The sequence below is a fragment of the Sciurus vulgaris genome, assembly GCF_902686455.1.
Source record: "Sciurus vulgaris genome assembly, chromosome: 6".
In the NCBI taxonomy this organism is placed as follows: Eukaryota; Metazoa; Chordata; class Mammalia; order Rodentia; family Sciuridae; genus Sciurus; species Sciurus vulgaris.
Window position 1 is genome coordinate 92,159,421 of NC_136466.1, and position 14,100 is coordinate 92,173,520.

General features: G+C 35.2%; 1 protein-coding gene across 4 annotated transcripts in view; it reads left to right on the forward strand.

Moving 5' to 3' along the window:
• KIAA0825 overlaps nt 1–14,100 on the forward strand; it is a 399,846-nt gene that overhangs the window by 133,682 nt on the left and 252,064 nt on the right. For all 4 annotated transcript variants that reach the window (XM_079146011.1, XM_079146010.1, XM_079146013.1 and 1 more), the window contains one exon: nt 6,605–6,715. In XM_079146011.1, coding sequence (XP_079002137.1) covers nt 6,605–6,715 — 111 coding nt within the window. The remainder of the gene's footprint in view (nt 1–6,604; nt 6,716–14,100) is intronic.

Sequence of the window (14,100 nt, forward strand, 5' to 3'; positions counted from 1 at the left end):
AAATGCAATTTGATTTCAATTCAATCTTGTTCCCTCTCTATTCCCTATGATTAAGGACAGGGGATACAATAGTAAGAAAGGTATATTATCTGTCCTCAAATAATTTAGTAAAGTCTGATAAAATTTTTAATGTTAAAATTAAATAAATTTTTATATTTCTAAAATATTCTAATGTGTCATATCAAAACTCCTAACAGTAGAAAGTTTTTGAAGAAGTTGTCTATTCCAACATTAAATAACATAGAAGAGTAGGATTCCAGTAAAAGTACCAACCTACCGTCAGAGGCTAAGCTCATCAGAAGTAAGTTAGAGTGCAGCTCAGAAAGCCAAGGAATAGTAGACTCATCTTGTCTTCTCTGTGGAGACACAAGATTTTAGATCAATGAATTCCAAGGTATTTCAATGCTGAGTTCATAGCTCTGTTTCAAACTAATATTAGGTCTTTTGAGATTATGTTCTTAGGCTATGTTTGTTTGTCTTGTTACATTTTGCTTTGTAACTATTTTACTGTCCCTCAAAAACCAAAATATTTTGGACTAAAACTTTGTTTTTCATATAATTCAGAAAACAGGAGGTTCTGTAAGTGTTAAACATAGAGTACACTTATGTAAAATGTCGAGCATATAGTCTTATTTATGACCCAGCAATGAAAACAAGTTTCTTCACAAAGATTCATACAGGAATGTTCATAGAAACATTTTTCTGATAGCACAAAGTGGAAGCAAACTAAATAGCCATGAACTGGCAAATGGATAAAGAAAATGTGGCATATGCATTCGGTGGAATATTATTTAGCAATAAAAAGAAGGATGTGTTGATATGTGCTGTACTAGGAATTAACCTTAAAAACATTATGCTATTTGAAAAAATCAGACACAAGAGAACCCTTACTGTTTGGATCCGTTTATTAGAAAAATCCAGAATAGGCATATCCATAAAGAAAGAAAACAGATCACTGGTTGCCAGGAGAGGGAACTGGAGCGTGACGGCTAATGGGTACAGAGTTTCTTTTAGGGATAATGAAATGTTTTAAAATTAGATAGTGATGAAGTTATGCAACTGTGATTGTAATAGAAACCATTTAATTGCATACTGTAAATGTGTAAATTTTGTGGCATGTGAATTACATATTTTCATAAAGCAGTTAAAATTTATATAGATTTAATGAAAATTATTTAAAATGTTAAAAATAGTCTGGCAGAATACAAAATGTTCCAGAAAATGATATTTCTTTCCATTTTGTTTAGAAACAGGTATATTCATTTGTATGCCTCCCTCTAAATATTATTTTTAAGAGGAAATAACTTTTTAAAAACACACATAAAATCAAACAGCTTTATATGTGGTCCTAATATGTAAAGGACCAATCATTGATTTTGGAGATGACCTGCACCTGAACCATTTACTGTCTGGTTTCTGCTGTACCCTGGAGTCCAGTCTTATTTTCTTTCCACCATTTGTCCTGTTCTTCACCTGTCCTGTGGCTGTGTGCTCTTCAAATTCATCTTCCATTCTAGTAAGCATGTTCTGGCAATACCTTCCATTTATCCTTTTTTTTTTTTTCCTACCACACATATTTACTATGGATCAACTACAGACGAAGCACTGTACCACTTTCTAATTTAAAAATCATCATTTTCTAACTTCAGAGAGTGATTTTTGTTATGAAAAATTCAAGCTGGGGGCAGGAGAAATGTAGGAAACCATAATTTACTCCAGTATTACCAGATCTCTCTTAATGACATTTAAGCAACAACTTATGGCCCCAGAGATAACACTTTTTTTTTTTTTAAAGCAAAGAAGTGACTTCGAATTCTGTTTAAATCTTGAACTGGATTGAATTTGGTTAATTCTACATATTCATAATGACTTTTTATTTTACAACTATCAAAAAGGCTTACATGTCATCGGTTTTTAGTGCTGTCTCAATAGTTCTGTTTCAAACCAATTCTCCTTCTAAGGTTGTGATCTTCTCATGGTATGTTTACTTATCACCCAGTAACCTTGGTATGTACAGATGAAACAAGAAGTCCACCCCTCTCTACTCTACCCTGCTAGAGTTTACATCCTTGGGCTACCTTAATTCCTTCATGGGGGTTTATTCCATTTGAGAACCAATCCTCCTGGGAGGGATGGCCAAAATCAGAGTGGCATGAGAAAAACATACTCTTTGTAGCTTTCAGTTGTTTTCACTTTTGATGTGCTTTGGATTTATTTTATCCCAGCAGCTGGCTCCATAAAGCCAAAAAACCAATCAGATTTGTTAAGGAAAAAAGGGAAAAGTCACATACATGCAGATCAGAAACCCAAAAGAAAAGGAATCTAAAATAGAGAGTGAGGCAGCACTATGGTGTGGTCAGCCAGAGGCAGTGTTGTGTTAATGAGAGGGAAGGTGCATGGCTCTCTGATGTTGGAGGAGGAACAAAGGCAAAGAATTTCTCAAATTCACTTTTTTCCCCTCAAGCAAAACATATTTTTCAGCCTGGTTTGTGAATGAGAAGAAATGTATTTTGCTTCAACCTATAGACAATTACTTCTTTTTAAAGTATTTAAATTTGCTATATCAAAATTCATTTATGTGCTTGTGGAAAATATAATGCTATGGCCCATATGATTGTTACTTTATTCTTTGCTATGAATTATTCAGAGCATCCTCCCTTTTAACTGTATACCAAAACATCATTAGAGGTTATCTAATAGCTAGCTCATAATTTCATTCCCCCATTGAGGCTTGTGGGCCAATTTTCACCCTGTTATACTCTCCAGAATAATGAAACTAATTTGGGATCTTGCTGTGGAATTAAATGCTCATACAGATCCCACCCCCTCTGAGACCATAAACATCTGCCATAACATCTCTTATAGCCAAATAACCTTACTATTACCAGTATGACTGAGCAACTGTCAGTGGAGTAAAGAGTTTAGGTCCTGGCAGAAATGTCCTTGTAAAAACTGTATTGTCAGTGATTTGAACTCTTAGAAATTTGGCACCAATTAACCATTCCATTATTATTAGATCTTACATTATTTTTTCTAGTCTTAAGTATAAAACTGTAACTAGGCAACCTTTTAGACTATTAGGAATTCCATGTCAGTTTTGAGATAGTCATAAAACCTTCTTAAGAACTACTTACAACTGTTATTATACTGAGCCCTTGTCATATATAAGGCACTTGGCGAAAACCTTCATATGCATTATCACACACTGACCCATTAATCCCTATTTTACAAATAAGAAAGCTGATGCTAAATAAATTGCTAAACATCACATATCTATTAAAAAGCATACCCATGATACAAACTGAAGCTGCCTGACTCCATTGCTCCTATATGTACCCATATGCTGTCTCCAAAAACCCTCAGTGACCCTATCCTTGGGGTATGGAGCAGACAAAAATAATAACAAAACAATAATGATAAACGTAAAAAGATTAGAGGTAAAAGTCCTAAGGAGAAACAGAGCACAGTAGGAGCATAGAGAGATGATGAGAAGGGGTGAGTTTTAGACACAGTGGTCAGGGAAGACTTAGAAAAAGTTCTGAGGTGGAGCAACCTGTCAAGCTTGCTGATCACGACAGAGCATTTTGGGAAGAATGAGCAGTTCCCAGATAACTGGAAAAATGGATATGCCATTTGTTTACAATAAAAAAAAAAATGGATATGCATGCAAAGGGCTCAAAGAAGAAGGCATAGGCTGTGATACTATGTGTCTTTGCCCATCTCCTATTGTCCTTTCTGCTCTGCTCACTCATCAAATCCTTCATCTGTTGTCCCCTCAGTCTTTCACATCTTTTGAGACTGCCTTTCTCTCCAGACCCTTTCTGCATCTCCTCTGCTTCCTCCTAGCAGTGACCACCTCTTCCTAGTATGCCAGTAGTTGCATGTCCCTTCCCTGCACATGTATTTAGTGGCCTCTCTGGACTCTGAAATACTGCTGGAGAACAGCACTCAGCAGTCCTTTTGTGCCTGTTTACAATCCCAACCCCACTCTTCATTCACTCTCTGGACAGATCCTTATTCCATCCTTCTGTCCTTTGGCCAACCCCTAACCTTGCACCATCCCACTGTTTGTTGACTTTGCCCCTATACTTCTCTCAGAGGATCCAGAACATCATGAATACAGTTTAACTCCCTACCTCCATTCTTTTTTTTTTTTTTTTTTTTTTTTTTAATAATTGTGGTACTGGGGAATTGAACATGGAGCCTCATGAATTCTAGGTAAGGGTTGTACCACAGAGCTACATCTCAACCTCACATTCATCCTTTTTTTTTTTTTTTTTTTTTTAACTTTAAGGATTGCTCACTCCCTTATTTTATTTTTACTTACTTCCAGTCAAGGGTGACTACTTTCTGATCAATGTGTCTCTTTTCCCAACTACAGCAAATCTTTTCACCTGAGCTCTTGATAACATTTACCTCCTACTCTATGTCCTTAGTCTTTTAAAATGTTCTTTCTGGCTCCTGTGCCTTAATGTCCCCAATAAAAAATAAATTTAAAAAAATCCCTGCTTTACCATTGTGTTTTACTCCTAAAACAATCCACGTCATCACCCCTTTTGTACCTACCATTCACTCAAAGCACTCAACTGGACTTCCACCATCATCATGCTAAACAAATAGGGGTAATATCATCTACATGTACCCAGTTGCTAACTCCAGCGGATTCTTTCTCTTTTTATCCTCTCTGCAGATTTTGGCAGTTTTATCCATTTTCTCTTTCTTTCTCTTCCTAGCATCATTTTTTCTGACTCTTTGCTTACATCTCTGATTGTTCCTTCTTGGTTTCATTTGACAGGTTCTTTTTCTCATCTCACCCTTTAAATGTTGATGTGTTCCAGATATCTGTGTTTGACCATCTTTTCATATTACATTCTTTCTTTGCTTGAATTCATCCATTCACATGACTTCACCATTATGTGATGACTTCTACATAAATACCTTCAAACTGGATAGCTCTTATATGGGCTACACCAGTAAATCCAATTACAATTAGATGGCTATCTTTCGATGTATTTCCAGTATGTGAAACTCCCTCAACGTATCTAAAATTAGGTAAAATGCCTGTGAGATAATCTAGGCTACTCACTTTCCCTTAACTTTAACCTTCTATCCTCACCCTTCTGTCATTTCCAACCCCAGGTCATTAGGTGACAAATATTGTTCATTCTATTAATTTAACTTTTTTAGTATTTGCCTCCTACTTACTATGCCCTCTGCCACTTACCTTGATTTAGGCTCTTCTTCTCTTCCAACTGGTCTAGTGCAATATTATGTTGATCCCTCCAATCTACTGCCCTAACTACCATGGAAGTGATTTTTATAAGAAGTGAAACCTCTGGCATCACTCCCATGCTGTAAACTCTTCGATGATTCCTCCTTGTGGGTACAATATCCAGACAGTTAGAAAACCATATCCTGACACCTGACCTAGTTTCTGCTTACCTCTCCATCTCACACAGTGGATTGCCTGGAAAATAAACCTTACAGCCTGACTTTGAAGCCTATTAGGGAATTTTTTTCTGATCTGAAATTTAGTGGGGGAGAAATGACTTTCAAGGAGGAGATCATGCATTAAATGTCAAGAAAAACCCAAGTATATTTAATTAGGAGATATTCACTTATCAACACCATAAGGGGAGAGAAGGATCAAATTGGGAATGTGAGGATACAAGAAACAAGATATGGAGTGAAAAGATGTGAATTGGTTTTCAAAATGGAACTCTATTCTATTTTTATCTTTGAGGGCCAAAAGGCACTATTGCTTCTGTATTATAGAGAGAGATGGTACCTTTTCATACAATTCCATTTCTAATTTTTTTCCACTCACTACCCTTACCTTTGTGTGGCAAAATATAGTCTGTTACTATAAAAATTTTTATTAGCCAGGTTGTCTACTAAGAATGTTATGTAACAAATTGTTTCTTATTATGGCAAGATTTGCACTTGAATCTGGGCCAACCTAGAAAAATGTTGCAGTCACTTCCAAAAGATGGTTGTAGATCAGATATAGTGACCAAAATATTGCAATTTTTATATCACAGTAATATATTTATTATATAATTAAGTTCTTACCATCTCTCTCTATATCTTTAGGAATGTATAAAAATTAATCATAAAATCTCAAATATTGTTTAGTACTTATAAAGATTAAAAAGAGGTACCTAATGTTAAGGAGTTTTACATTAATGAAGCAAATATGATTGAATATTAGGATTTATTAGAAATGGGTTGGAAAGGATCCAATGGCATATAAGACTACTACTCAGGAGAGATACTGTACCTTCACTGCACACTTACCTTTAACAAATTTTATAGTGTATTTTTCAAAAATCTTATATGATAATGGTGTTGTTACACCTTTCCCAAATGTAATGGAGGTTCCTAAAGATCCAAATCTCAATTCATACTTTTCCTGGCTCTCTGGTTTGTCTACCTGATCCCTGACTTACCTATTAACAAAATCCCAAGAGGATGGAGTGGGTGCCTTGTTCATTCTAGCACAGTGCTATTTTATATGAAAATTAAGTAAAATCAACAGTTATTTCATTCATTTCATAGTTAATGTTTTCTGACTATTCTGAAATAACTGCTTGTGTTTCCCTAGGACATTTCAGCATGGCATGGATGAGTCTGCTTCAGATTCCTTAAAATCATTTTTCAACCAACCATTGCATTGGGTTTCTTGCATATCACATTTCTACCCTTCTTTGCTCAGGTAAGAACCTCTAAATGGCATATTATCTATAATTCTATGATTCCTTTTAAAAATTAATAGAAACTTTGATTCACAGCTACACATATATCTTAGAAAATGAATTTATAACTTTTCACAATAGGCAGGTAAGTAAAGAGTATGATTTTTTAGCTCAAGAATCCAAGGCACATGCCTCATAATAATTCCACTAACTTACTGCTTTAGTGATATAATGGAAAACAGTGAATTTTTGAAATTTAGTTCTATTTTAGCTAATTGCCTAGCCATTTAAAAATTCATCCTTCTTGATCTATGATGGGGGATTTGACAGTTCTCTAGTTAATTATCACATATAGACAGGAAAAGTGGATAATCCATGTAACTTAACTCAGAGCCCTTAGAAGTTGAAAGAGGAGTAACTTTTATAGTTACAAATAGGATCTTTCACTATTATTATTTAATTAACAGCATTTAAAAATAAGAAAAATCATTTAAAGTTTGAAATGTTCTTCCAGAGTAATCTGATGACATTTTGTGGCATTATAGAGAATGGCAGTTTGATTCTTTGTGTAATATGTCATTGGGAAATGCCTTTGCTTGATATCTAAGAATAAAAATATCATGCATAGCTGAAGGAGATTTTGTTAATTCCCATGCATTCTTCATTCATCTCGGAAATACATTATCAGTGATTTCACCATCTAATTTTACTGGCTGTATCTCTGTCTCTTGGGAAACAAGAGTTCCACCCATAAATAGAAAGTATGAAAACTTCATTCACAAAAATCTCTATAGACACAACAAGTATACACTGCTTGCTTATATGTACCTGTCTTCATATAGGTAATGGAGAATCCAGGATTAGTGAGACATAGACCCTTGTTTCAAAGACTTGAGCATATTACTATTACTTCACTTATACATAAAACTTTGTCAGTATGTCTGATTAATTCCTTGTGATTGATTTCTGGAAATGGAATGCCTTCAATACATCACCATCTCAATACCTTGTCATCTTACATGCAAATATACTTTTGTGTCTTTAGGAATTAAATAGCTATCTCTGTAGTACAAATTAAAAAATAAGATTGTCGGTTATTCACTAAGATTCTTTTTTATGGTTCAACATTGCACAGGGGAGTTGCCAAACTTACTACATGAAAGAATCCTTGTTTTCTGAGGAAGGAATAGTTAGAAGGGCTGGCCTATGCTATACTAGCATGTATAGTGCTATATTACAAAAGTATATAAAAACCAATATTAAAAGAGTTTATAGTGCAGCATTTTTAGCTTTTATCTCTGGGTAGGGGGCTTGCAAGTAATACTAATTTCATTCATATTTTCTAAATTTCTAATAATGAGTACAATATAATTTTATTAGGATAAAAACAGTTTTAAAGAAAGTAAAGGAAAACTCATTTTCTTTGATTGTTCTTTGTTCACATGGCATAAGCTACAACCATTTGTATAGATGATTTTACTTTTGCATTTCTATATCTGAGTTTCTCCAACATTATGATTATGTCCAGCTGCCCATATTTCTTGGATGGTTTGCTTTACTAATGGAAATTCAATGTGATGTCCTCCACTGATCCTTCCTTCCCCTCTTGCCTTGTTCTCCCTGCAGTCTTTTTGTTAAGAGTGTCATTGTTCTTAAATGTTTCTGAGATAAAATCTTCTGAGCTTTTTCTTTGCCTAGTACCAATCTATTATCATGTTCACTTGATGCTTCCTCCAAAGTTCTCTTAGACTCTTTGTCTTCAGTCTATTATGATGTACTTGGTCCATTTTACCATTATGTAACATGTCTAAAATACTGTTCTCATCATATCCCAGTCCTCCTCAGAACCCTAAAGTAGCTTCTTAACACATGCTTTCTCCTGCCTCCTTTCCTGGCACACCCACCAACTTTCTCTGCTCCAGTTAAGTAAGTCTCCTCACAAATTCTTAAGACTGTTATTCCCAACTCTTTAATTTGTTGCTCATTCTCAACATTAGACCTTTATGTATGTAGTTTTCTCTCCTGCAATACCTTTGATTCTCTCCTTTTTTTTTTTTATTGTAAACAAATGGGATACATGTTGTTTCTCTGTACATGGCGTAGAGGCATTCCATTTGTGTAATCATAAATTTACATAGAGTAATGTTGTTTGATTCATTCTGTTATTTTTTCCCTTCCCCCCACCCCTCCCACCCCTCTTTACCCTCTATACAGTACTTCCTTCCTCCATACTTGCCCCCCTCCCTAACCCTAACTCTAACCCTAACACTAACCCTTCCCTCCCCCCCATTATGTGTCATCCTCCACTTATTAGCGATATCATTCGTCCTTTGGCTTTTTGAGATTGGCTTATCTCACTTAGCATGATATTCTCCAATTTCATCCATTTGCCTGCAAATGCCATAATTTTATCATTCTTTATGGCTGAGTAATATTCCATTGTATATATATATACCACAGTTTCTTTATCCACTCATCAATTGAAGGGCATCTAGGTTGGTTCCACAGTCTGGCTATTGTGAATTGAGCAGCTATGAACATTGATGTGGCTGTATCTCTGTAGTATGCTGATTTTAAGTCCTTTGGGTATGGGCCAAGGAGTGGGATAGCTGGGTCAAATGGAGGGTCCATTCCAAGTTTTCTAAGGAATCTCCACACTGCTTTCCAGAGTGGCTGCACTAATTTGCAGCCCCACCAGCAATGTATGAGTGTACCTTTCTCCCCACATCCTCGCCAACACCTGTTGTTGCTCGTATTCTTGATAATCGCCATTCTAATTGGGGTGAGATGGACTCTTAGGGTGGTTTTGATTTGCATTTCTCTTATTACTAGAGATGTTGAGCATTTTTCCATATGTTTGTTGATTGCTTGTAGATCTTCTTCTGTGAAGTGTCCATTCATTTCCTTAGCCCATTTGTCGACTGGATTATTTGAATTCTTGGAGTAGAGTTTTTTGAGTTCTTTATAGATTCTGGAGATTAGTGCTCTATCTGAAGTATGATTGGCAAAGATATTCTCCCACTCTGTAGGCTCTTTCTTCGCATTGCTGATAGTTTCCTTTGCTGAGAGAAAGCTTTTTAGTTTGAATCTATCCCAGTGGTTGATTCTAGCTTTTATTTCTTGTGCTATGGGAGTCCTGTTAAGGAAGTCAGATCCTAGACCAACAAGGTGAAGATTTGGACCTGCTTTTTCTTCTATAAGATGCAGGGTCTCTGGTCTGATTCCGAGGTCCTTAATCCATTTTGAGTTTAGTTTCGTGCATGGTGAGAGAGATGGGTTTAGTTTCATTCTGTTGCATATGGATTTCCAATTCTCCCAGCACCATTTGTTGAAGAGGCTATCTTTTCTCCATTGCATATTTTTGGCCCCTTTGTCTAGTATGAGAAAATTGTATTTATTTGGGTTTGTGTCCGTGTCCTCTATTCTGTACCATTGATCTACCTTTCTATTTTGGTACCAATACCATGCCGTTTTTTCCTTATCCTTTCCAAATTCTTCATGCAAGTCATGATATTAGAGCAGCATTTAGTTTTTATCTCAGGATAGTGGGCTTGATATGTACACCCCCTTCTCTTGTACCCCACTTTGTGTCATATTTTCTGAAAATTATTTTCTACCGTTCCATAAAATCTGCCTGGAAAGACATGATCCACATGATTTATACCCTGACAGAACAGTGATATAATCAGAGGAACCTAGGGCAGCAATGAAAGTAATTTCAAAATAATTCAAGTTATTCATTTGCATTTCTTAGACATGGCATTGGGAATTCCTAGATCACCATTATATGGCTTTAAAAATCTGTACCTTTCCATCCATTTTCTTTACCTATATCCAGCTGTCCTTGTATCTTTTTTACTGCCAAATTATCTTTTAAAACTCCATTCTTCCCCTTAGCAACTAAACGAACTGTTCAGGGACATACATGGGTTGAATGATGACAAACTAAAAATATATTAACTTTATCTCTTTCGAAAAGGGATAACTGAGAGGAGAGGTGATTAGAATAGTTAATATTATGAAGGTCTTAGTAATTTTTGTGTGTATTTATTAGTACTTATTCATTGTTTCAGAAAGGATTTGAGTAAGCTTTCAACAATATTAAATAAGTTGGGATAATTAATTAAAAGTAGTAAAAAGGAAGAAAAAGATCAAGGAAAAGGACATGAAATTAAGGGTTAAAAATGAATAAATAGCTATATGGACCATAATGTTATAAGTTTACTAGTGAAATCATAAAGTATATAAATGGATAAAGACAGAATTTTTCATGTTCCTCATAATCCTGGGAATATAGTATAGAAGACTTTGCTTTAGGGAAAATAAATGTATTTTCAAAGCAGTATAAAATGTTCTACATTCATTTTTCCTAGCTGGGGGTATAGACTGACAATGAGAGTTGATTTAGAAAGAGTAATCAGTTTCATACTAGATTAAACTAAGAAATGTGGAGAATATATCAATCTCAAGGTTAATACTATGATACTATACTGTGCTTTCATAGAAATAGTCAAGCAAGAATACTGTCTTAGTCACTTAGAGTATGTTATAATATGTCTTATTATTTTTCAAACTTTCATCTTCATGTGATTAAAAATCTAATTTTTTATTTCTTTCTTTGCTAAGTAGATGATAACTGCACACTGAATCCAAGTAGCATAATCAGTTTGAGTAAGCAATATTCATTTTACACTGCTCATTTTCTTTTATGAGAACAACATGATGTTTTGATTCATGGCCAGTCCATTCTGAGCCATATATATTTCTTTCAAGTGTGCTTTTGTTTCTATTATGCTTTTACTTAGTGTAATCCTGTTTGGAGTTTATATATCTTTTTCTTTCCTGAATATAGTAAGTACTTTTGGCTCATTGTATGGTATCAGGTTCACCAAAATGTATTCATTTCTTTACTAATTGCATTTTACAAACTTTCTCCATGTAAGGTATCATGATGGGTATTAACAGTGAGGGAAGAGACAGATTTGAAGTTTAGGACAAATACCTATTTCTCAAATTTTACATATTGGTGAAGAATACTACCTTCTCCTTAGTTACATACTAGTCAATAGCACACAATTCCATTTTCTGCTTCTTCCATCTTAAGATACTCTCCTGATTTTCTCCTGAAATATTCTCCTAATTTTCTTCTTCCCTCTCTGTTGCTGCTTCTCTGTTTCCTTGTAGGTTCATCTATTTAATCTTGCCATTAAATATTGACTATCTTTAGTGTTCTATCATGTAACACTTTTAAAAGTGGTGTTATCATTCCTGTGGCTTCCTGTATTTCCTGTGTGCCCCCTTTCATTCATATCTCTAATTTTAACCTCTACTAAGACTACTGACCCACCAGTGCCACTCATACACAAGTACCTTCTGAGGTTTTCACTTGGAGAGCAAATTCACCATGACCCAAACTGAACTTAGGTTATTTCCTCCCCAAACTGATCCTCTTTTTTATTAGTCCCTATCTTAGCTAATGATGTTCATCCAATTGTACAAACCAGAGACTTAGGAAGAAGTCTGGACATCTCTTTTTCTCTCCTACGTATCCAATGAATTACTAAGTCTCATTCATTTTAACTTCCAATAACTACTATCCATAGTATCACTTTAATCTTAGTCCAAACCAGCATCATCTCTCTCCTACTACAATGACTTACTAGCTTTCTTCCCACTTATATGTTGACCTCCTTTTCCAGTATTCTGCAAACTACAGCCAGAAGTTTCTCAAACCCAAATTTAGTTTCATAGCTCCAATTTTATCATGTCATATTTTGACTTAAAACTATCTCATGAATTCCCCTGTATTTATATATATATAAATTGTTTTGTCATAGCCTATAAGATGTGCATAGAAGAAGGTCTTACCTACCTCTCCAAACTCTTCTTTAACCCACTGCCCTATGAGCTCTGTTATCAACACTTTAACATTTTTACATTTCCTTGCCATACTACTCCTTTCTACCACAGGATCATTGCACATCCTTTCCCCCTTCCCTAAAATGTTTTCCTTCTTCACCTAGTTAATCCCAACTTATTTTTGTATCTCAGTTCACATGTGGCTTCTGCAGGGAAGTTTTGCATTGACTCCAAAGACTACCTCGTCTCTTTTTGCTACATCTTCTAAGAACATCTTTTGCTTTTCCTTCTTTGAATTCTCACAATTATAATGTTGTATGAGCATGTGTGCTATATGTTTATCCTCCACTAAGTTTCATAAGAATAAGGACTATTTTTTTAATGTTTTGTCTATGGTTGAGCAACTAGAAGTCAGCCAGTAAATATTAGTTAAAATGAATGAATGAATGAATGAATGAATGAATTCAGAGTATTATCAGATAAATGTCTTATTAACAAGTACAAATGTTTGATTTGAGTGGTAAAGCTCAGGCATGGGAAGTGTAATTTTGATGAGAAAGTGACTGCTAGTATACTAGGGAGAGAACATCTAGAGAGGAGGACAAAGAGTTTGTCTGTCAGTTTCTGCTGACAAGCTGCTACACAGGGCGAAGGAAGAGCTGAGAGAGCCCGTATTCTGATGAAGTGCCAAGTACTAAGAAGAGCCAGCAGCCAGGGAGAAGTAACAAGAGATTTCTAACACCAAAGCTCACAAGGGGCTGTTCTAGAGTGTGGATGGACAGGCAGCTAGATCTTAGAAGACATATTCAAGAGGGAAGTTGGTGTCTGTGGTTCAGTTATTAAAAGAAGTAAAATTGTCAACTAAATAGGTACTTTATATACCTAGGTATCTTAATATTTCTATTTTTCTTTTTCTATTGTGATTTAAAGGTATTATATGAATAATAGAAATGGAGTCAGCAATGTAATAATAAAAAACAACAACAGGTATTTATTCCCTTTGCACAGATGAGGTTTTCATACTTGTTAATTTTGTGAACTTGCAAACTGAGTTAACTTATGTGGGTTTCAGTTTTATTTTAAATTTTGGTGAGGAAGTTGAAAGAACTGCAACACAATCTTTGTTGACCTACTTGCAAGTAGCATGCAATACCATTGTCTTACTTCCTCCATCTTGAAGCATGCTCTCCTAGAGGGTCTTGAGAATTAAATGAGCTCAGGTGCCTCCAAGGTACTTACCACGTAAGTACTTACTAAACAATCCTTCATAACTGCTGACTTAGTAAAGGGTTGTATATTTCACAAAGTGGAAGATTTTATCAATTATCTAAGCATGTTGAAAGGAACTACTACAAGTGTGATAAAGTGGAAAGAATATTGAACTGCTTTCTCCCTGGCTCTCTACACTTATCAAAAGTGTGATGCTTGGGAGACCTTTTATGAATGCCCTGTAACAGGGTATTATCTGGTAGACAGAGATTGATAATAGTGAACAGCTCCAGAAGATAACCTCTGCTTCTCAAGAAGGAAGGCTGTGTGATCCAGT